This window comes from Gorilla gorilla, chromosome 12 (assembly GCF_029281585.2).
Source record: "Gorilla gorilla gorilla isolate KB3781 chromosome 12, NHGRI_mGorGor1-v2.1_pri, whole genome shotgun sequence".
Taxonomy (NCBI): Eukaryota; Metazoa; Chordata; class Mammalia; order Primates; family Hominidae; genus Gorilla; species Gorilla gorilla.
The window spans coordinates 102,963,041-102,984,888 of NC_073236.2; the positions used below are offsets into that span (position 1 = coordinate 102,963,041).

General features: G+C 35.5%; 1 protein-coding gene across 3 annotated transcripts in view; it reads left to right on the forward strand.

Annotated features, from left to right (window-relative positions):
- STRN (striatin) overlaps nt 1-16,866 on the forward strand; it is a 120,749-nt gene extending 103,883 nt beyond the window's left edge. For all 3 annotated transcript variants that reach the window (XM_031008128.3, XM_031008129.3, XM_055377716.2), the window contains 6 exons: nt 1,768-1,889; nt 4,996-5,163; nt 7,693-7,833; nt 11,940-12,047; nt 13,249-13,335; nt 13,423-16,866. In XM_031008128.3, coding sequence (XP_030863988.1) covers nt 1,768-1,889; nt 4,996-5,163; nt 7,693-7,833; nt 11,940-12,047; nt 13,249-13,335; nt 13,423-13,592 — 796 coding nt within the window. In that variant the 3' untranslated portion in view covers nt 13,593-16,866. The remainder of the gene's footprint in view (nt 1-1,767; nt 1,890-4,995; nt 5,164-7,692; nt 7,834-11,939; nt 12,048-13,248; nt 13,336-13,422) is intronic.
- Nucleotides 16,867-21,848: the final 4,982 nt, after the last annotated feature.

A 21,848-nucleotide genomic window follows, 5' to 3' on the forward strand; every position in this document is an offset into this window, starting at 1 on the left:
GCCAGGTGCGGTGGCTCATGCTTATAATCCCAGCACTTTGGGAGGCCGAGGCGGGTGGATCATGAGGTCAGGAGATCGAGACCACGGTGAAACCGCGTCTCTACTAAAAATACAAAAAATTAGACGGGCGTGGTGGCGGGCGCCTGTAGTCCCAGCTACTCGGAGAGGCTGAGGCAGGAGAACGGCGTGAACCCGGGAGGCAGAGCTTGCAGTGAGCCAAGATCGCGCCACTGCACTCCAGCCTGGGTGACAGAGCGAGACTCCATCTCAAAAAAAAAAAAGAATAAAAACAACCCCATTAAAAAGTGGGCAAAGGACGTGAACAGATAGTTTCCAAAAGAAGACATACATGCGGCCAACAGACATGAAAAATGCTCATCATCACTTATTACAGAAATGCAAATCAAAAATTAACAAGCAAAAAACAACCCCATTAAAAAGTGGGCAAAGAACATGAACAGATAGTTTCCAGAAGAAGACATACATGTGGCCAACAGACAGGAAAAAATGCTCAACAACACTTATTATTACAGAAATGCAAATCAAGACCACAATGAGATGCCATGTCACACCAGGCAGAATGGCTGTTATTAAAAGGTCAAAAGATAACAGATGCTGGCAAGGCTGTGGAGAAAAAGGAACACTTAAATGCTGCTGGTAGGGGTGTAAATTAGTTCAGCCACTGTGGAAAGCAGTTTGGTGATTTCTCAAAGAAGTTTGAACTACCAGTCAACCTAGCATTATTAGGTATATACCCAAAGGAATATAAATCATTCTGCTATAAAGACACATGCATGTGTGTTAATCATAGCACATAGTAGCAAAGACATGGAATCACCCTAAATGCCCATCAGCGGTAAACTGGATAAAGAAAATGTGGTACATATACACCGTGGAATACTATGCACCCATAAAAAATGAGATCCTGTCCTTTGCAGGAAAATCATGGAGCTGAAGACCATCTTAAGCAAACTAATGCAGGAACAGAAAACCAAATACTGCATGTTCTCACTTATAAGTGAGAACTAAACATTGAGTATACGTGGACACAAGAAGGGAACAATAGACACTAGGGCCAACTTGACTGTGAAGGGTGGGAAGAGGGTGAGGATTGAAAAACTACCCATTGCGTACTATGCTTTTTTCCTGAGTGAGGGAATAATATGTACAGCAAACCGCCAAGGCATGCAATTTATCTATAGTACCAACCTGCACATGTAACCTTGAAACTAAAAGTTAAAAAGTTTTGTGAGAAGTGTGTGTGTATGTGTGTGTGTGTGTGTGTGCGCGCGCGCAATGATACATTGCATTTTTTTTTTCTGTTTCTGTTTAAGGAATGTGCCTTTTCTCTTGATTTAGCACAGAGATTGGCATACTTTTTATATAAAGAGTCACATAATATCTGACTTAGGCTGTTAGACTTTTTGAAATATTTTAGGATTTGCTAGTCATATAATTTCTGTTGCATATTCTTGTTTTTTGTTTTGTTTTGTTTTATAACCCTTTAAAAATGTAAAGACCATTCTTAGCTTGAGGACTGTACAGAAACAGACCAGTGGTTGGATTTGACCTGCTGACCATAATTTACCAACCTCTTAAACCAGAGGAAGAAAAATGAACAGTGCTTTGATAGTACCTGTGTTTTCATTTTTTATAAAAAGCAGAAAAATAGCCATTTGGGTAATTAAACATTCTTATTTTTAACAAGTCATATTATCAGGTTGGTTTTTGAGAATAGCAGTTGATTTATTTTTTTTAATCTCCCAGAGGTCCAGTGCTTTGTGTGGTAATGAGCAGCAATGGTGAGCAGTGTTACAGTGGTGGTACTGATGGACTGATCCAGGGCTGGAATACCACTAATCCCAACATCGACCCCTATGATTCTTATGGTAGGTGATTTCCCAAAGATCTGAAGGAATAAAATTGGTTTTTTAAGCACATTTTTTCATAGAATATAAAAGGAAGAGATAAAGAGATTTTTGAAAATAAATAGGTAAAGAGAACCACATCTTTATTTTGTTAAAAAGGACTTCTGTATTTAGGAATTAACTTGATATACAATGCTAAAAGAAGAAAAGAAAAAAACATTCTTGAAAATACAGTTCCCACTTCTCTAAAGTCTTATTGATTGGAAATACAGGCTTGATTGACAGTTGTTTTCTTATTTTAGGCATCTGTAGAGTTCTTGATACATTATTACTAATCTGTAATAATATTTCATCACTATTCTTGTCAAACAACTTTTAAGGAAAATGAATGTTGGTGCCATCCCCTTGGTCAATTATTGGAGGGCTGTAGAAGCTAATAATTTTTAAAGCCCATGACACCAAAATATGTAAAAGGCCTCAGAAGTTAAGAAGTACCCTTTAGTTTTGGGAACAATACCATACATCATAAATCATATTATAATCTATCAATGGATATGACCATAGATTCATTTGTAAAAACTATTTAGGAATTGGGTATTTTGGTTTTCTGTTAAGTTCTAGAGTAGTTTGAAGTATCACATTTGTCATAAAAGCATTTTAATTTCGTCATCATTTTAGATTAATTTTACCACCAAACCAGAGTAAGGATAAGAAATTCAATAAACAAAAATTTTTCCCAGCATTTATTTAATGAGCATTAATATGTTGTGAAAGGTAACCCCACTCTCCCCTAATTCTCTTATAAGTTATCTGTTCCATGTCTTTCCTTACTTCCTTTACCTCTCTGCCAGAGGATCAACTGTCCCTCATTCTGTCCTAGGCCAGTCCTTCCCATTTTGACTTTATTCATTTTAGTTTCTTTTGTGACTGTACTCGAATCTCTCTCTGTCTCTTTGCGACTGCATTCTAATCTCTTGCTCTTCTGCTCTTGTTCTCTTGCATCTTAATTAAGCCTTACCCTCCTTACTCCCTTTCCATCCCCTCAGCAAATAAGTAAATTCGGGTATCTTCCATTCTGGTCAAGGAGAAGCCTTTTCTTGACCTTGTTTCCGTCTCTGCCTTCTGTTTAGTCCCTCTCTTTTCCTCATCATCTGTTTCTTTGATGGTATTGTCTAGAAAACACAATTACCAGTTACTAATTTCATGTTTTTTCTCTGTGCTTCATCCGTCTACATTCTGGCTTCTGGCTACAACACTTACGTGTAACAAGATTGTCAGTAACTAATTGCCTGATCCAAGAATATTTTTAGTCTTTTATTTTACTGGATGTATTGGCTGTATCTGAGATTGTTAACAACTCCATCCTTTTTGAAATCTGTCCATTCTATTAGCTTTTTGACACTTTGTGACAATTTCTGTTCCCTGTCCTTCATAAACTGCTTTTATTTTTCTTGCCTTAAATAATGACATTTATAAAGACCCAGACCCTAACTTTTTGCAGTGTACAAACATTTCTTGAGAGACTGAATCTACATCTGTACTTTTACATATAGTTGACTCATACATCTTTAAGCTTCAGATTGACTACAGGAATTTCAGGATGACTGTTTCATTGTCTGTAAATCCTAGCATTTTCTGTGTTTCTTCTCTCATATATTCTTTTTTAGTTGGTGGCACTATGAGAATCACCCAAACTAGAAACCTAAGAATTACTTCAGATTCCCTGTTCTGTCACACTGTCCCCACTTACTAATTACCTAGTTTTTTGGTAATGACTCCCTAAATATTTCTTGAGTTTACTTTTTCTGCTCTGGCCGTCTCGCTGCTTCCCCTGGCCTTAGGTCTTTGTCACTCTTTTTGTCTGCTGAAACAATCCCTTGCCTTTGTCTTGATTCTATCTAATCTGTCTTCTGTACTACTACCAAGCTTACCTTATTAAATACATACTTGATCCTGCTGCCTCTGGAGACAGATTCCTTGTTGCTTTCAGGATAATTTCCAAGTTCCTTAATATGTAGTAGAAATCACACCATAAACTAGATGCCCTCATCCCATCTACTTCCTATTTCAAAGTCCACACTCCAGTAATACTGAATTGCTTATACATTTACTTGCATATCATGCTGTTTCTTTTTTCATGTGGTTTTGTAGGTGCTGCCTTCTTGTCAATCATGTTCTCCCCCTCTTCTTCAACTGGCTAACATCTGTAAATTCTAGGTTTCACTCTCCAAGTTTTCACTCATTCCAGTTACTCTCTGCTAACTGATGTCTGTCACAATTATTGTACTTTCAACATTGTCTGTTGAGGACTGGGATAGAATTGGGTATTAATCATATATTTGGCTCCATCATTGAGCATAGTGCCTGACACACAGTGTGTCTTCAATATTTTATGGTATGTGTGACAGAGGATATAAGACATAACACCATTGACATTTCCAGACTTAATATTTGTGAGTCATCTTGAAAGTACCACTTCATAGAATCATTGTGAAGATTAATAAGGTTTCCAATTTGACTTTTATCATGAGACTGTGCTTAACCTCCCCGCTTCCCTCCCTCTTCCCCTGCATACACTATCACCGCATCTCGGTTACTGCTGTTTGAGAATTTGGGGATTCCTGTAGATGTCACTTCCTGTCCATTATGAATGCCATATTTTCAGGAAAAACTGCCATCTATCATATAGTAAGATAAGCGAACAGAAGGAGGTATAGCCAAAGTGCTAAGGGACTTCAGAGAGGGAGAGGACCTCTCTGTTCACTTCCTCAGGGAGTGTGAGTTGTGGTTTCTCCAAAGATGAATTAAATTCAAATGATTTTGTATCAACATGCTTTAAAAATATTTAGACAAATGGAAGGACAAAAGGAAGGGGGAGGAAATACTCAGTTTTTTTAAGGGGAAAAAATACGTGCTTTTAAATTTTAATTTAAAATTTTTTAACTTTATATTTGTGTATTTCCAAGCTTGTTTTGATTTACTGTAGCCTGTCAGAATAATAGAAACCAAGAATCATATTTTATACTGTTAATCAGGTGCTATTGTTTATATATTTTACTTTCTCTGAAATCTAAGTACCTTTGTGGTTTTTTTTCTCCTGATTTTGCATTTTTACTGTTTTGTATAGATCCTTCTGTTTTACGAGGCCCTCTGCTAGGCCACACGGATGCAGTCTGGGGTTTGGCTTATAGTGCAGCACATCAGCGTTTGTTGTCCTGTTCAGCAGATGGCACTCTGCGTTTATGGAATACAACTGAGGTTGCTCCAGCACTAAGTGTATTTAATGATACTAAAGGTACATACTTTAAAAAATTATTTTGCTGAATCCTCTATAAAACAGTTTATTCTGAAAATAAGCAAGCAGATAAATGATTCCCTGAACTCTTTAAATTTAATTTGAAAGTTTTTGAAGCCACGAAAGTGTATTTGTTTGAATTTCCAACCTATATATAATTTTGTTTTGTTTTTTTTTTGTTTGTTTATTTTGTTTTTGTTTTTTTTTTTTGAGACGGAGTATCACTCTGTTGCCCAGGCTGGAGTGCAGTGGCGCAATCTCGGCTCACTGCAACCTCCATCTCCCAGTTTCAAGCGATTCTCCTGCCTCAGCCTCCAGCACACACCACCATGCTCAGCTAATTTTTGTAGTTTTTTTAGTAGAGACAGGGTTTTGCTGTGTTGGCCAGGCTGGTCTGGAACTCCTGACCTCAAGCGATTCGCCTGCCTCAGCCTCCCGAAGTGCTGGGATTACAGGCATGAGCCACTGCACCCGGCCTATAATTTTTGAAAGCATAGTTTTTGGTGAAAGAACACACAGATTTTAGATTTTAAAAAATTAAGATATAATTTGTATGTAGTGAAAAACAGATATTAAGGATACATTTCAGTGAGTCTGATAGATGAGTACACCCATGTAACTCATACATCAATCAAGACATAGAGTCCAGGTGTGGTGGCTCACACCTGTAATCCTAGCACTTTGGGAGGCTGAGGCAGGAGGATCATGAGAGGCCAGGAATTTGGGACCAGCTGGGCAACATAGTGAGGCCCTGTCTCTACATTTTCTTTAAAAAAAAAAAAAAAAAAGACTATATTTGCCCATTCTCGTACCACTATAAAGAAATACCTGAGACTGGGTAATTTGTTTAAAAAAAAAAAAAATAAGGTTTAATTGGTTGACGGTTCTGTACAGGAAGCATAGCAACTTTTCTTTGGCTTCTGGGGAGGCCTCAAGCAATGTACAATCATGGTGGAAGTCAAAGGGACAGGAGGCATGTTTTACATGGCCGGAGCAGGAGAAAGAAGGGGGTGGGACCTATTTTTAAACAACCAAATCTTGTGAGAACTCTATCACGAGAATAGCACCAAAGGGGAAAATCCACCCCATGATCCAATCACCTCCCACCAGGCCGTATCTCCAACATTGGGGATTACGTTTGACATGAGACTTGAGTGAGGACACAGATCCAAGCCGTATGAAAGATAGAACATTTCCTTTATCTCCCCAAAGTTCCTTCGTGTCTTTCCAAGTCAGTCCCCTCCTCTCCTTATTCCCAGCCAGAGGTACCCACTGTTGTGATTTCTTTCATCATAGATTAGTTTTATCTACTCAAACGTCATGTAAATGGAATAGTACAGTATGTGTTCTTTGTATCTTGCTTTTATTCTTCATTATAATGTTTTTGAAATTCATTTGTGTTATATCAATTATTTCTTTCATTTTTATTTTGATAGTATTTCATTAAGCCATAATTTGTCTATTCATTTATATCTTGATGGATATTTGGGTTGTCTCTAGTTTTTTGCTATTTTGAACAAGGCTGCTATGAACATTCATATATTTTCATTATAGGTGTGTAGAGACTTAGAATTGCTGGGCTTTCAGGTGGATGTTTATTTTACTTTATGTGAAGTCACTAAAAATTTTTCAAAAAAATTTTGTGGTTGTACCATTTTACACTTTTGACAGCAGTGTATGAGCATTCCGGTTGCTCTGCATCCTTACAAACATACAGTATTGTCAGTCTGTTTAACTTTAGCCATTCTGGTGGATGTGTAGTAGTATTTCATCATAGTTTATTTGCATTTCTTTGATGGCTAATTTTGATGAGCATTTCTTTTGTTTGCTTATTGGTTATTTGTGTATCTTCTTCTGCAGTATACACATTTTTGAACTGTTAGCTTGCTGTAGTTAGATTTTGAGCCAAATGAAAAAAATCAGATTATTATATTCACTTTATATGTTTCCTTCTATTTTTATGTTTATAAATAAGCTCTAAGTTTTCATGTATTCTAGATGGTAAATAAAAATACCTTCTGTATTCTTGAGCTATTATAACTTCTTTCCAGGCTTTGATGAGTTGTCTTCATATGGTATTTGCATGACTCTAACGATAAATAATAATTTTAAATTTTACTTTTTAATTTCTCTATTTTTGATGAGCTAACATTCCTAATAAGAGATGGGTTTTTTAAAATGAAGAATTCCCACTATGTCACTCTAAGCTTGAGGTTGGGCGGAAGCAGCAAAATTTGTAATTCATACATGTTTTCCATTTGCTTTCTAAATAAAGGCTTGCATTCCATGAATATATCAGTTGAGTAACAGGTAGAAGATCTGCTAAGCAGGTAAGGGAAATAAATAGACTAGGGCTAAAAGTTACAAAGAAATAATCTCCAATGAATAGTTATGAGCTAATTCTTATTCTAATGGTAAGCCTTGTTTACTTCTTAAGGAAACCATGCCATTTTTTGTTTTGCTCTATTTTAAGCACATTGTCAAGTAGATGGTTTAATTGCCATTCTATTTCAATATGTTCTCTTTCAGAACTGGGAATCCCTGCCTCTGTGGATCTAGTGAGCAGTGACCCGAGCCATATGGTAGCATCATTCAGCAAGGGATATACAAGCATTTTTAACATGGAAACACAACAACGCATTCTCACTTTAGAATCCAATGTAGATACAAGTATGCATACCAATTTTAAATTGTCTGTGTTTTTTTTTAACTTAATCAAAATTACGACTACTAGAGTCAGCTGTGAAAAATATTTATCATTATAAAGCTTTCTGTCTCTTAACTCTCAGAACACAGTTACTTAGAAGGTTGTAATTATTTACCTTTTAAGAATTTGGGTTAAGTTTATGTACATTTATAACTATACTGTTTGAAATAGCATTTGAGCTGTTATGGGTCAAGTTTTATTTTATACTAAATGATTAATTTTCAATTCTATTTGAAGAAAGCCATATTTATTCTGAATAGGAAATTCTATTTTTCATTTCTCGTAATTTCATATTTTAAATCAACTTAATTTTATATTGATAGTATGATTTGGTACAGCTCAATACAGATCACGTTGTGGCACTCAGAATTCCAAACCTGAAGCTTCTTATTGGATGCAGGAAGTCAGGAAATAAATGCTTTTTCAGGTTATGAAGAAGATATTACAGACTCTTTTTTGGTTTTTGGCTTTCTTAACCATTGCTTTCTGTCGTTAGCCATAATCTAGACAATCACAGTTTAGATTGCAGTTGATGAAAAATACGACATACATATACTGTTGTTTTAATCTGAGAACTAGCTTTAAAAGTGATGATATGTTGTGTGTGTGCACATGCATGTGTGAACATGTACATGCATATGTGTACATATGTTCTTGTGGTGTTCTCACTCTCTGTCTCTCTCTCTCTCTCAAAAAGTTTCTTTATTCCATTGTGGTTTTCATCATTTTCCCTTCCTAACCTGTTGTTCATTGTTTTCTTCTGATATGCTGAGACTTGTTTGGGGAAGTAAGCATGAATAGAACTTTGAGCTACTTGGATGTAAACGAGAGAGACAGGAAAATAAATTAAACTCAGATGATAGAATTGGAAAAGGAGAATTTTTTTCAGCAAGAAATTACAGGTTTTAGACTCTCAATAAATTTAAAATCATGTTTAAATATATGACTCAAAGCTACAGTAGCAAAATAAAAAACTAATATGAAATTAGAAAGGATGAGAACATTTTTGTAATTACCTTCAGAGATTATATGGCCAATTTGTGAACATCCTGAGTGGAAATAGAGCTTTTTAATGACTGCAGGTTAACAAGATGTCAAGTCTGGTAGATAAGATGGATAAAGAGAACTAGGCGAGTGAGTCCACATTTTCCCCCAAGAGATGTGACTCTAAATTAATAGGACTTTTTACTTGACACTGGAAACATTTTGAGAAAACTTCGAAGAATGTTTTTAACAAAGGCAACATTACTGGAATAAATGATCATTATTTTGAGTTGTAATATGTCCTGACATTTTCTAAATTATGTTTTTTACTTTTAAAGTTGTATAAAGCAAACTTAAATTAGTCTCTTACTATGTTTTACTGTGAACTACCCCTTGTTATTTATAATTGATTGTGTTGTTCTGTTTTGGAATTTAGCATATTTTTTTAAAAAAATGAAAGGACCAAACAAGCTTCAAGGAGAAAGTGAGTTTTATATAGAGTTTAAAGTGATGAAGGATGTTTGTTAGAATAGGAATAAATTACCCTTCTTCTCATTGATGTCAGTGGCGATTTGACTGTGGTAAAGTCAAAGGTAGTTGAAGCAGATACGTCACAAGCTAGGTGTGAGTAGTGTTCTTTGCATTCTGCCGACTTCTCTGATTTATCATCAAGTGGAGAAGCTTCCTTAAAAGTGTTACCAAATAAGAACTTTCTTTTGCCTGTTTCCATGATTTGATTTCAATCATATTTATTTTCTAGCTCTCAAAGCAATTGAGGCTATTCTCTGAAACGTCTCTCTCAGAATATATGGGATATTTCACTTAAAGTATTTCTTTTTTTGTTGTTACTGTTATTCTCTTTCTGGACTTTACAATGGGTGTTGCTCAATGGAGTATTATCTGTGGAGGAAATAATGCGTAGTCTGAATTTTATAAATAAACATCTCTTTGTTTAGGTTCTAAACCAGGTGTAACTGACTAAGAACTTATTCCACATGATCAAGTGAGTTTTTGTTTTATATTTATTTTTTTTTTGAGACAGAGTCTCGCTCTGTTGCCCAGGCTGGAGTGCAGTGGTGCAATCGCAGCTCACTGCAACCTCCACCTCCTGGGCTCAAGCGATTCTCCTGCCTCAGCCTCCCAAGTAGCTGGGACCACAGGCGTGTGCCACCATATCTGGTTCATTTTTGTATTTTGCGTAGAGACAGAGTTTCACCATGTTGGCCAGGCTGGTCTCGAACTCCTGACCTCAAGTGATCTGCCTGCCTCGGCCTCCTAAAGTGCTGCGATTACAGGTGTGAGCCACCGTGCCCAGCCACATTTTATATTTAAATAACAGGCTGGGTAATTACCTGCCACTAGCATTGGGAAAAGACTGTCTTCAGTTTTTTAAGATGTTATATTTCTAGGAGCCACATGAAAATCCTGTAAGATTAGACTATTTTTAGCTGTATTTTCTATTATGTGAATATAAACTTGTAATACCTATTCTAGGGTTCAAAAAATTTTTTAAACTCTATTTTGAAATAATTTTAAACTTGCAGAAAAGGTACAAAAATAGTACGAGAACTTCTGGCTACCCTTCACACATATTTAGCAGTTTTTAACATTTTGTCACATTTGCTTTTTCACTCTATATATGTGTATAATTTTTAATTCTGAACCATATGAGAGACGTCATGCTCCTATTCCCCTAGATCCTTTAGCGTGTAATTCTAAGATCAAGGACATTCTCTGATGTAGTGTATTACAATGATCAAAATCAGGAAACTTAACATTGACACAATACTATTATCTGAATTACTATTTATATTCAAATTTTGAGAGTTGTTCCAGTAATATATTTTACAAGGACATCCCTTCCTCTCCCTGGACCATAATTTAATTTTTAAAACTTTGACATACCTTCAATTAGTGTTTTCTTTATGTCAGTTTTTCTTTTCTCTTAAAAAAAGCTTAACAGAAATCACTGAGGTTTTAAATTACTGATTTCTTTTTAATAAAAGCCTTTCAGGAGGAATGTGTGATCATTTAGGAACCAATTTTGACAGTTGTGTGATCTGCATGAACCATCAGGTTGGGAGAGAGTCAGAAGTTAGAATAGGTACTGATTTTGTCACCTGATTGTGGAGGAGTCACAACTTTTTCTGAACCTTGATGTGTTCACTGTAATATAGGCTTAATGATATGTGCTTGCCTGCCTCATTGTGTGTATAATTGAAGTTTCTTTGGAACTTACTAACACAAAAAATACAGTTAGGATGCTGACTTTTAGGATTCCAAACCTGAGTCTGTCAAATGACCATTTCTATTATGATGAGGAAGAGTGATAAAGGGATTTAAGGATTAAGAAGCCCTCTTTGTTATATATATCTTTAGATGATAATGATGTGATACAGAACTTTGTATGCAAAAAGAGCTGAGATTTAAATTTGAGAATTATCTCCATGTAAGTGATGATAGAACTTACTTAAAGTAGCAAAATCTCACAGAACATTGTAGAATGAACAGCGTTAGTGGCTCTAGACTAAGCCATAGATGGCACCCACATATAGCAGGAAATTGTAATTTATAAATATTTCCAGATTTATCAGGCAATTCTCTTTCCTAACATTGAAATTTTGAAAACAATCACAGAATAAATGAACTAAAGACAAATAATGAAAGTCACATTATTACTTTTTCTTTTTCTTTTTTCTTTTCTTTTTTTGAAATGGAGTCTCGCTCTGACACCTAGGCTGGAATGCAGTGGCACGATCTCGGCTCACTGCAACTTCCATCTCCTGGGTTCAAGTGATTTTCCTGCCTCAGCCTCCTGAGTAGCTGGAACTACAGGCACGCACCACCACACTCGGCTAATTTTTGTATTTTTAATAGAGACAGGGTTTCACCATGTTGGCCAGGATGGTCTCGATCTCCTGACCTCGTGATCCACCCGCCTTGGCCTCCCAACGTGCTGGGATTACAGGCATGAGCCACCGCGGCCGGCCTACTTTTTCAGTCTCTTAGGTAGATAATTCAGTTCTCCTTTGTGTGAAAAATATCTTTGACTAAGTTGTGTTGCTTTTTAATTTTTTCTTTTTAGCAGCCAACTCTTCCTGCCAAATAAATAGAGTCATCAGTCATCCTACTCTTCCGATCAGCATCACTGCTCATGAAGACAGGCACATCAAATTCTATGATAACAATACAGGTAAGAATTTATTAAGAATTGATTTTTATTAAAGCAAAAAAAAAAAATCCCTACCACAGGTAGGCTAATTTTGGTGTCTTGTTGGTGGTTTCGTAGTCAGGGAATAGGCACTGAACCTCAAATACTCTCCCGTCTCAGTTTCTCTTCACTCTATCCAAATCTGCTAAGACTAGTCTTTATTATACAATGCAGAATCATTTTGGTTTATTTAATAGTGAGCAGATGCTATATGTAGGCTTTAGAGCCAAGGTTATCACTAGGGACACCAGGAAAAGTTCACTCAAATACAAATAAAAATGATCTGTTGCTATGATCTATTGTAGTATTATATATTGGGGAAAAGTAGAAACATTGGAAATAGAGGCATATGGTCATTATATTTTGTTTAAAGTCGTTCAATTATTGAATAGCATTATTCAATATTCAGTTATTCCATTACCAAATAGCCTTTTTTTAGTGTTGCAGATGGAAAACCTCCAGGTCATTGTATTCGTTTTCCCATAGACTAATCTTTTCTGTATTATAAAACTGACTGGTTGGTCCTCATTGATTTGAATTGTGCATGGAGATTTGCCCAAGTTTTATTTTATTACATTTCACCAGTATAAAGGAAATTTAGGAAGCACTGTGCTGGGAGGAAAGCACCCTATATTAGCTGCCATATTTACCTAAGTATCTGCCTTGTTAATATGTTGACTTTTGCTGACTTTGTTTAGCTGCTGGTGATGAATCATTTAATATTTAAAATTTTTTTCTGTATGTTGTATCCACCAAAATTGTGACCATGTTTTCTTTCTGTCGCTTTTTCCTTGCCTCATTGTTTTCTCTTTGTGAATTTGAATTCTGTGTTTCCACAACTCATAATTTGCCAGTAGCTAAAGAATGCAAAGTAGGTGATTAATAATGTCTAAGTTCTAATTAACAAACGTGGCTTAAGGGTTGTGTGTAGAAATTACTGACTTCCATATTGTGGCTTAAAAGACAAATGTGTAATCTAAAATTTGAGCTTTTTTTGGTTTTCCATATCATTGCCATGACTAGAGGCAAGAGGGAGACATGTTGTTTTAGGTGATGGAAAAAGCTATTAATACAGTAAGCACACAGAGAGGGATGACTGGAGAAACCAGCATGACACGGTAGCTGGCAAATATTGAAGATGAGGAAAGGCATTAATAAGGAGTAACAATCTCTTTTTCCAAAGGCAAACTGATCCACTCGATGGTAGCCCACCTAGAAGCTGTTACAAGTTTAGCAGTTGATCCCAATGGCCTTTACTTGATGTCTGGCAGTAAGTACCTCAACTGTGGATTATTTATTTGTCCTTACCATTTTCATGTTAATGTAATTTTTCCTTTTAATTTTTTTTTGGTTATAGGTCATGACTGTTCAATACGTTTATGGAATCTAGAAAGTAAGACGTGTATCCAAGAATTCACAGCTCATCGAAAAAAGTTTGAAGAATCGATTCATGATGTAGCTTTCCACCCATCCAAATGCTATATAGCCAGTGCTGGAGCTGACGCACTGGCTAAAGTCTTTGTATGACGCAATGCATCATCTTCACCTTCTAGCTGTTTATAAGTAATCAACTGCACAAAAGAGATACAGAAGACGAGGGCAAGAATCATCTCGTCCTGCCCTTTTGTTCTGCTGAAGGAGCACAGAGAACATTTGTTGAAGTATAGTTTTGCAATTCATATACTGTTTTCTAAAACTAAGGTTTGTTCAGGTTGCTGCAAGCTCAGCTGAATCTGTGAGCCTGAGGTCTGTTTCAAATTTCTCCCCAATAGGCGCCTTTATTTCTGAGGTTGTTCTAATTCGCTAGGCAGGCCTGAGCGAATACAAGTTTAGCTTGTCCCTGTTGAGTAAGTAGGGCATGCTACAATGGATAATTTAAAAGCTTGATAGCTGGGACTGAATAGAAGAAAACGGGAAACTTAGACCAAGTTCTCCCCTGAGAAATCTTGTGAAACACATTAAGTAGTCAAAGTAGTAATCTTTATCATATCTGCCATATTAACCCCTTTGTGTATAATGACCAGGCAGTGTTAAACTGAGTTTTTAATTTGACTCTCCTTTCAGCTGTTCACATAAAGCACCTGGCAAAGCATTTTACCTGTTGGGGGAGAAAAATGCAATAATATGTTAAATATATTATTATTCAGAAATGCTAAACAAATAGTTTGCAAGCAGATTTCTATATTGTATTACAGTTTTGAAAATAGATTTGGTATCATTCTAAAGTTTAGCTATCAAGCACTCACCATTGTGAAGAATAGCTGATCGACTCTGCTTTTACTAACAGATTTAACTTATTCAGGTTTGAAATTCTGTTTATTTTTAAGGGTAAACAGGGCATATCTCTTTAATAATTTCTATTTTAAAATTCACTTTATTCATGTGACATTTATAGTACCAGAGTGATTATTTCATACCAATGAAATCTTACTTTTCAGTGACTGAAAAGATAGAATTTATTTGCTAATAATCATTTATCAACACCCACCTAATCATGCTTCAGATGATCTGTGCTCTTTCTTCTTTGTCACATTCAAGTTATCTGACATCTACCAAGAACAGTTCATAATTATTAATAGCCCAAAGAGTATGGTTAACTTCACGCAGCTGCTTTTGCAGAAGCACTAATAAAAACAAATATTTTGTACCCTAGAAGTCCTCTATTAATCCCTGTAAGAATCTCCTGGAAACCTGGATGAAAGAGTTTAATGCCAAATATTGGCTAAAAAGTTCTGTCTTTCTCTCTCCCTATTCCTCCCTTATTGTTTAATTGAGATATACATGTTTTAATGGGCAGTGTATCAGTATTGTTTCTGGGGAAATCCACACCTTAAAAGGCCAGGCTTCCCCAGCCCAACTTACCTGTGACCCACCTACATGTGTTCACCTTTTGGGATTCTGAGGACCCCGCTATCTAGACGTAGTCTCCCGTCATAAAGACATTATTTCTATAGTGGTTTATGTCTCTCTTACTCTTTGTCCCAAATGACAGAGACCAATCTAGAAATTGGAAATAAATTATTAACATCCAACTTTCCACCAAAAAACATATAAATAGGCTCTTAGATTTTAAAAATATTAAATCTATAGATATTTTAACCAATTAAAACAATTTCTACATATTCCATTCCCCACATTTTCCATCGTCATAACAATGATGCTTCTCATGATACGTACATCTACTCCTTGAAAAAGTATTCTGGTGGTGGTGTGGCTAATGATTGACAAATATTTCTGTAAAATTTCTGCCTGTTTGCCTCTAGAATTCTGCATTATTCAGGCAAATTTTCTTTAAAGCTAAAGACTTGTGCTAAATTTGCCTGATTGTCATACAGATATGCTGTAGTAATACAGCTACCTTTTCATTTCGTCTTTGTGCTTTGGTTAACAAGCAGGCTCAAGAGACTGCTTTGTGTAATTAAATGAATTGACCTAAACATGAGCTATCAGGTGAATACTTAATATTTCCATGCAGATACAGAATTCCATATTGTGTTCAGTAAATTTGTTTTGGTTCTTCACAGTGAAGAAAGAATGTTTCTAACCTAACATTTGTAGAAGGATACTGGAAAATTCCTTCCAGGAAGGAAGGAAGGAAGATGCCATTACTTGGTGTATTTATGATGGATGACCACAAAGCTATTGTTCTACCATTTATTGTTTTAATTACCGTCTAAGATCTTCAGTTACTGCTTTATTAATGTCACTGAAATTCTAAAAACCAGGACATTCTTCCCCCATTCATTTTATGCTTCATGGTTGAAATTTTTCTGTCAGTGAGTGGAAAATAACCATGAGATACATAGACTGTAGCGCACATGGAACTGTTGAAAGTTCCTTAGAAAGCCAGTGCTGTGGCATTGGAGACTACGGAGAGAGTCTTCTCTACCAGCACTGCATGATCTCAGCCTAGAAATGAGCCAAAGCTGTCTTCCAACCAGAGTAGCATATACATGTGTCTGACTTTTCCCCTAGCCTGTTGAACATTCAATGAAAATTCACAGAATGAACAAATTCAGTGTTTAAACAGCCATTGAAATGCTTTCATAGTGCTTCATTTGTAAATATTTTGTTTGAAATGTATTGGAATAGTATGAAAATTAGCGGGAGGTTTGGATCCCTGTCTTATTTTCATATGCTGTGGATACATCTCTGGGAGCTTGCAGCACCCTTCTCAAAACTCAACTGTCATATGGAGCTCATTTGCTACTCAAACCATAGACAGATTATTTAACAAAAGTGATATAATGACCTTCAGTATTTTTCTATTGAACAAGTTTAACAACTTTTGCCATTAAACAAATACTTAGTTATGCAAAGTATTTCGCTTTTATAATCATTTTAGTTATGACTAAAAGGGGGGAAGTTGAGCTGCATCACTGATGATGAACTTTGTGAGAAATTTTTTTTTTTAATCTGACTTTCATTCCTTCAGTATTCTTGCTATAAATTTCTTTTGGAGATAATGATGAAGATTTATTTGAAAATGTCTAAAATGTATGTATATTTTATAAATATATATTATATATATTGTAAGAATATATATAATATATAAACTATATATATATATATATATATATATATAAACCATAGGTGCATTTTACTGTTTTGTATTTTCATTTTTGGAGGTAGTATACACAGCAGATAATGATGAGTATGATGATTGTTGTGCTGTTTGCTTTTGCAGTATAATATATAGTTCTAAGTGTTTAAATTACTGTATATACAATATTCATTATAGGCTAGCATGCTTGTTTTAAAGACTGTCATTCTAGTGTATTAAAATCTGAATGTAAGAAAACCTGGCTATTCAAATGTGAATTGAAAAATATTTTATTCTCAGTACTGAACTATTTCCATTGAACATTCAGACTTTTTAACAAAAACAAATATCATCAAGAAGGCAATAGCTAGAAAATGAGAGGTGCCTTTAAAAAAAAAAAATGCAGCCTTACAGTGAGGATGAAGATTGAGTTTGGGGAGGGGGTGGGAGGGGGGGCACAGAGAGAGAGAGAGAGTTAGTGTGTGTGTGTGTGCATGCGTGCGTGTGTGTGTGTGTGTGTTTACCAATCTGTGAAGGTCCTGATTTGTGACCATCAATGTCTTTTTAATGTATCTGCTCAACTTCTAGGACTTCAGGGGACATTTCATGCGCTTTGTGCTCTTCTGAGCACCATATATACTTTCCAAGAATTTTGAATGTGAATTCCTAGAAATTTCAGTAGACAAAACAATAGCTATTCTTTAATTATAGTAAAGTTCAGGTAGAAGGAGAAATTATTTGTTCACCAAAATTATGGGATCTCATTAATGTTGGCTAAGTAAATGTAATTTTTTAAAGGCTCACTTTTTAATACTTCATATATTTCCCTCTTACAAAACAGCATGTCATGAAGTTCTTATGTGGTAAAGATTCAACTAGTAAATATTTTTAGGTTAAATACCTGAACTAGTTAAAATTCCACCTAAGAATAGTCTTAAAATATTTAAATAGCATCTCTCATATCTACCTCTGTGTCATTGCTGCCATTTTAACTGAAGCAAATCTTTATGACATCTGAAATGATGGTTGGATGCAATTAAAAAAAAATCTATGTTGGTGCTTTTCTCAGGCTTTGTCATTTAAGTTATATTGTATTAAGATGTCACAAATCAGACTGAAAGGCTTAGAATTAATTTTGTTTTTCTTTGAAAGAATTGCTTAAAATTAACCATCAATGTTTTTAGTGAGTGGAGATAATGAATCTTTGGTTGGTGTATGTCTGTGTGATGTTTTCAACCAATAGCCAAATAATTATTGAACTTACATGAAAAAGAGTTCTAAGTATAATTTTATTTAGATTACTTTATTCTTTGAAAGTGACTACAAGACTATTAAGTACCTAATCATTCATTTTATTTACTCAGAAGTTGCCTCTCCATTACTGTTAACTTGTTTAGTAATTTATATAATTCCAGTACTTTTAAGTGTTGGACACTGGGATTCAGGTTGTACAAAGTAGTAGCTGACGAAAAATATGTATATTTTTGTGAAATGTATCAAGCCCTAAAGTTCATTTTAGAGAAAGGCCCAGAAAAACATATCTGTGTTTAAAAACAAAGGACAGGTCATTTGTCAATTTGAATCATTTTTACTTTTGCCGCTACAAACTTTTTAATTGGCAATATCCATCATCCAACTGGATCTTCATGTCAACGTAAGGGATGCCAGGTTGACAAAGTATTTAACAGATCCTTTCAGTTTTTGTTTTGTTTTTTTAATTCTAAAAAAAACAAATGTTAGGCCAAACAGATCCCTAGATCCCACTCATTGATTCTGGCGGTATTCCTAAAGTGGTGCTTAGGGGGTCAGAATTTTCTGGATCTTTGCTAATCCAAGCTTTAGATTTAATTTAACCAGGACCACATGTTTGTCATCTCTCTGATGCAAATTTTCAAAATCATTTTAATTTAGATTCTAATGTCTGCCTGGGTTTTTAACAGGCTGTGAACCAGTGAGTGCCTTGTTAATGTAGAATGATTTTTTCCCCCCTGGGTGGGTGTTAGTTAGCTCCTCTCTGAAAATGTCTCAGAGAATGGTATTTTAATTGACTTGTAGAGAGCTGCTAAATTTGTTATTATCAGCAATCAGAAAGTCTTTGGTCTACCACACATCTCCCTCCCTACTGTCTCTTCATTGTTTGGCTGAAGTTTGCCTCTTGTGAGAAAACAATACAACTCCCCTTCTCCACACACTTTTTTTCCAGCCCAGATTAATAGGTATCCCCTACCCTCATCCCAACTCTATTATCTAATACCTGTTTTTAGGAGGAACCACTTCTTTTTAATATTGAAATCTGCTGGTTACTTTATGTTTTCTCAAGTTCAGTTGACTAGAGCTGACCACAGGGTGTCATCAATTCAGATTCCTAAATAACCCGTTCTCTCCACACCCAGTCCTCCAGCTGGTGAGCCCTGGGCCAGATTGTTTGATCTTCAGGTATTTTAAATTTTAGTTACATCAATTAATGTAAATTAATCCAAATGCTAATTTTTGTGGTGCAAGAAGTTTCTTATGTAAATTCAGGGTATGGATAAGCTAATTAAGATATCCATCTTTGGTGGCTCTAAGTGTATTATTTGTTTTTAAATAAAGTGTACAAATATAGATAACATGCTATAGGTGTCTCATGAATTGGAATATTTGTCAGATTTGGGATCTAGCTGTGGCTTTACAGTAATCAGTTAAATTAACATAGTCTGATTTGGGGCTTTTGGGGGAGGAGTTGTAGAGGGGTGCAGAGAAATAAAAGGATATTAGACAAAGTATACGTGAGTCCAAAATTAATGAACCAGTCTTAATTACTGATTGTGAGGAAGGAGGAGAAGTTTATAGAGAATTTGGGCCTCTGAAAAGCCAAATTAAAATAGCTTCTAGGATTGGGTCAGTGGTACTTTCAGAGACACATATGTTTAATGAATAGGTTTTATGTTTTTCAAATGTTCAGTTTAAATGGCTTTTAAAATTTATACACATATATAAATACAATGTTTTTATTTTTTCTTTGTTTCGCTACTTAACAGACATACACAAGCCTTCCACACTCCCTGCCCCTTCAAATCAACATTATTTTTCAAGGCCTTTGGCCTGCCCAGAACTCACAGTCTTTTTGTTCCAATCAGGATCCACAATACAATATGAAATTTAAAAGGCATCTCTTCTGATATCCTTGAAACTATCCACCATTGTTTGGTGTTCTGTATGCTGGTATACTAATGAGTATTATATCCTTTGGTATGTACACACATTTTCAGTAGTGTTGGAAACACCTCTTTTATCTTTTTAATGAGAACTGAGACATGATTAGCTTGAGTAATTTTGGAGTAATCTATCTCAGGAGGTCATTAAGACTCCAAAAATTATTCATGGATTGATGAACCTCCTGGGGTCAGCCTAAGATTGCCAGGTAGTATTCTGACCTCCTCTGGGTTTCCCAAGATCACTGATGTTTTGCAGGGTCCCAGCATTGTCCTGGCACATAAAATATTCCCAGAACACCTTGGGAGTCAAGCATACCTTTTAACCTAAACATTATAATCATAGAGCCATCCCTCCGCCTGTTACTTCTCAGGATGACCAGAACACTCCAGTTCTCTAAGGAAGCACTGACATACGGCTCTGAAAATTGGAATCCGTTTTCTGAAACACAAATTTTAACTCAGTAAGTTTTGTATACCAAACGATTCAAAACCCACCAAACATAAAATGACTCGCTTCTAAGTATCACTCAAACCCTACAAAACCTAACCTTTTCCTTATTCCTAACTGATATTTCACTAAAGGTAATGGTAGTTTCAGTTAGATTGGAAGTCATTATTTGGGTGAGCAAAGTCTGCAATAACCTACTGATAGGAAGGACCTATTTCATAGAGAAGTATCTTGTCCTTGGTGATTTAGCCATTCACCTTACATGAAGAGTGGTCCAGATGCCAGCTCCACATTGACTTTTTCTGTGTACCTCTTTAGGTAATTAACCCAGTGATGTAAAGGAGAGCCCACAGTAAAACATCTGTTAAACAGCACTTGGAGTACTATAGTGTTATTAATTTATGTGCTATAATTTCTTATGCCATCATAAAATCTAGTGTATGTACCAGGTTCCCAATTCATTGCCTCAAACAAAAGATTTTTTAAAATTCTAATAGCATCAAATTAAGGGTAATGGTAGGGAAACCCATCATCCACAATTAAGTATGTCCAAACTGAAAACTTTAAGAAAAAAAGCACATGGAAAGCAACATTTTACATTAATTGTGAGTTGTAGAAATAAACAGCTTGTGGTTTGTATATGTGCCAAAATGTTAAAGTATGCTGGCATCCAACTACTTCCCTTTGGAAATGGGACCAAGACAGTAATTTTTCATGCATAAACAAAATTAACTTAGAGCAAAAGTAATTTTATCAGAACCAGTTTATTTTGGGGGCTGGATAACTTGGGTGAGAGTGTGGGGAAAGAAGTACCTTACCAAAAAGGAGAAGCAACTGACCCTGTGACCTGAGACACATTGTCTTCCATTTCAACTTCAATGGGCTGACAGTATACCACTTCTGACCTCAAAGAATGAATGGTTCCAATTCTGGCTTGTCATTGGTCCTTGTTATCTAAATTAAATATTTTTAGGAAATATATCAAAAGTATCCTAGAGCCCCATGGCAAAGTGTCAGAGGAAATAGTTTTCATTGTGTTTTAGGAAGCTGTAAAAACATAAGCCCAATTATTTTGTGTCATCTGCATATGTCAGGATGAAGACCAGGCATGTAAGAAATATCCTAAAGTAGCCAAGTGATAATCTCATGAAAAAATATGAGAATCGTTTTTACAGAGTGAGTTCTCTTTTGAATGGTTTTGACTATGCTTTTAAAAACATTTTTAAAATGTACTTAAATCTTTTTCGATAGCCCACGTATTTCAGAATATCCTCTTGATAGAATAATATCACTCAGTATGATTTTTAGAAAAAGAAAAACTCGGTGGTCTCATATCTTTTGACAGTTGTTTGTGAATAATATCCTCCCCCACAACCTTCCCAGTACTCAACTGCTATGTAAGAATGCTTTCTTATGTGGTCAATGTCTCAGTATTTTGCTGCCTGGTATTTGTTCAGTTTCCTTGTATATCTCAGGGTCAGAAGTAATCAGGCTTTCTCCCAACTCTGAAACATTCAGACTTACTTTCTTTTTGGTCAGCCTTTTAACAAGCAAGACAATAAACTCCTTTTGTCAGAATCAATTTGATTAAAAAA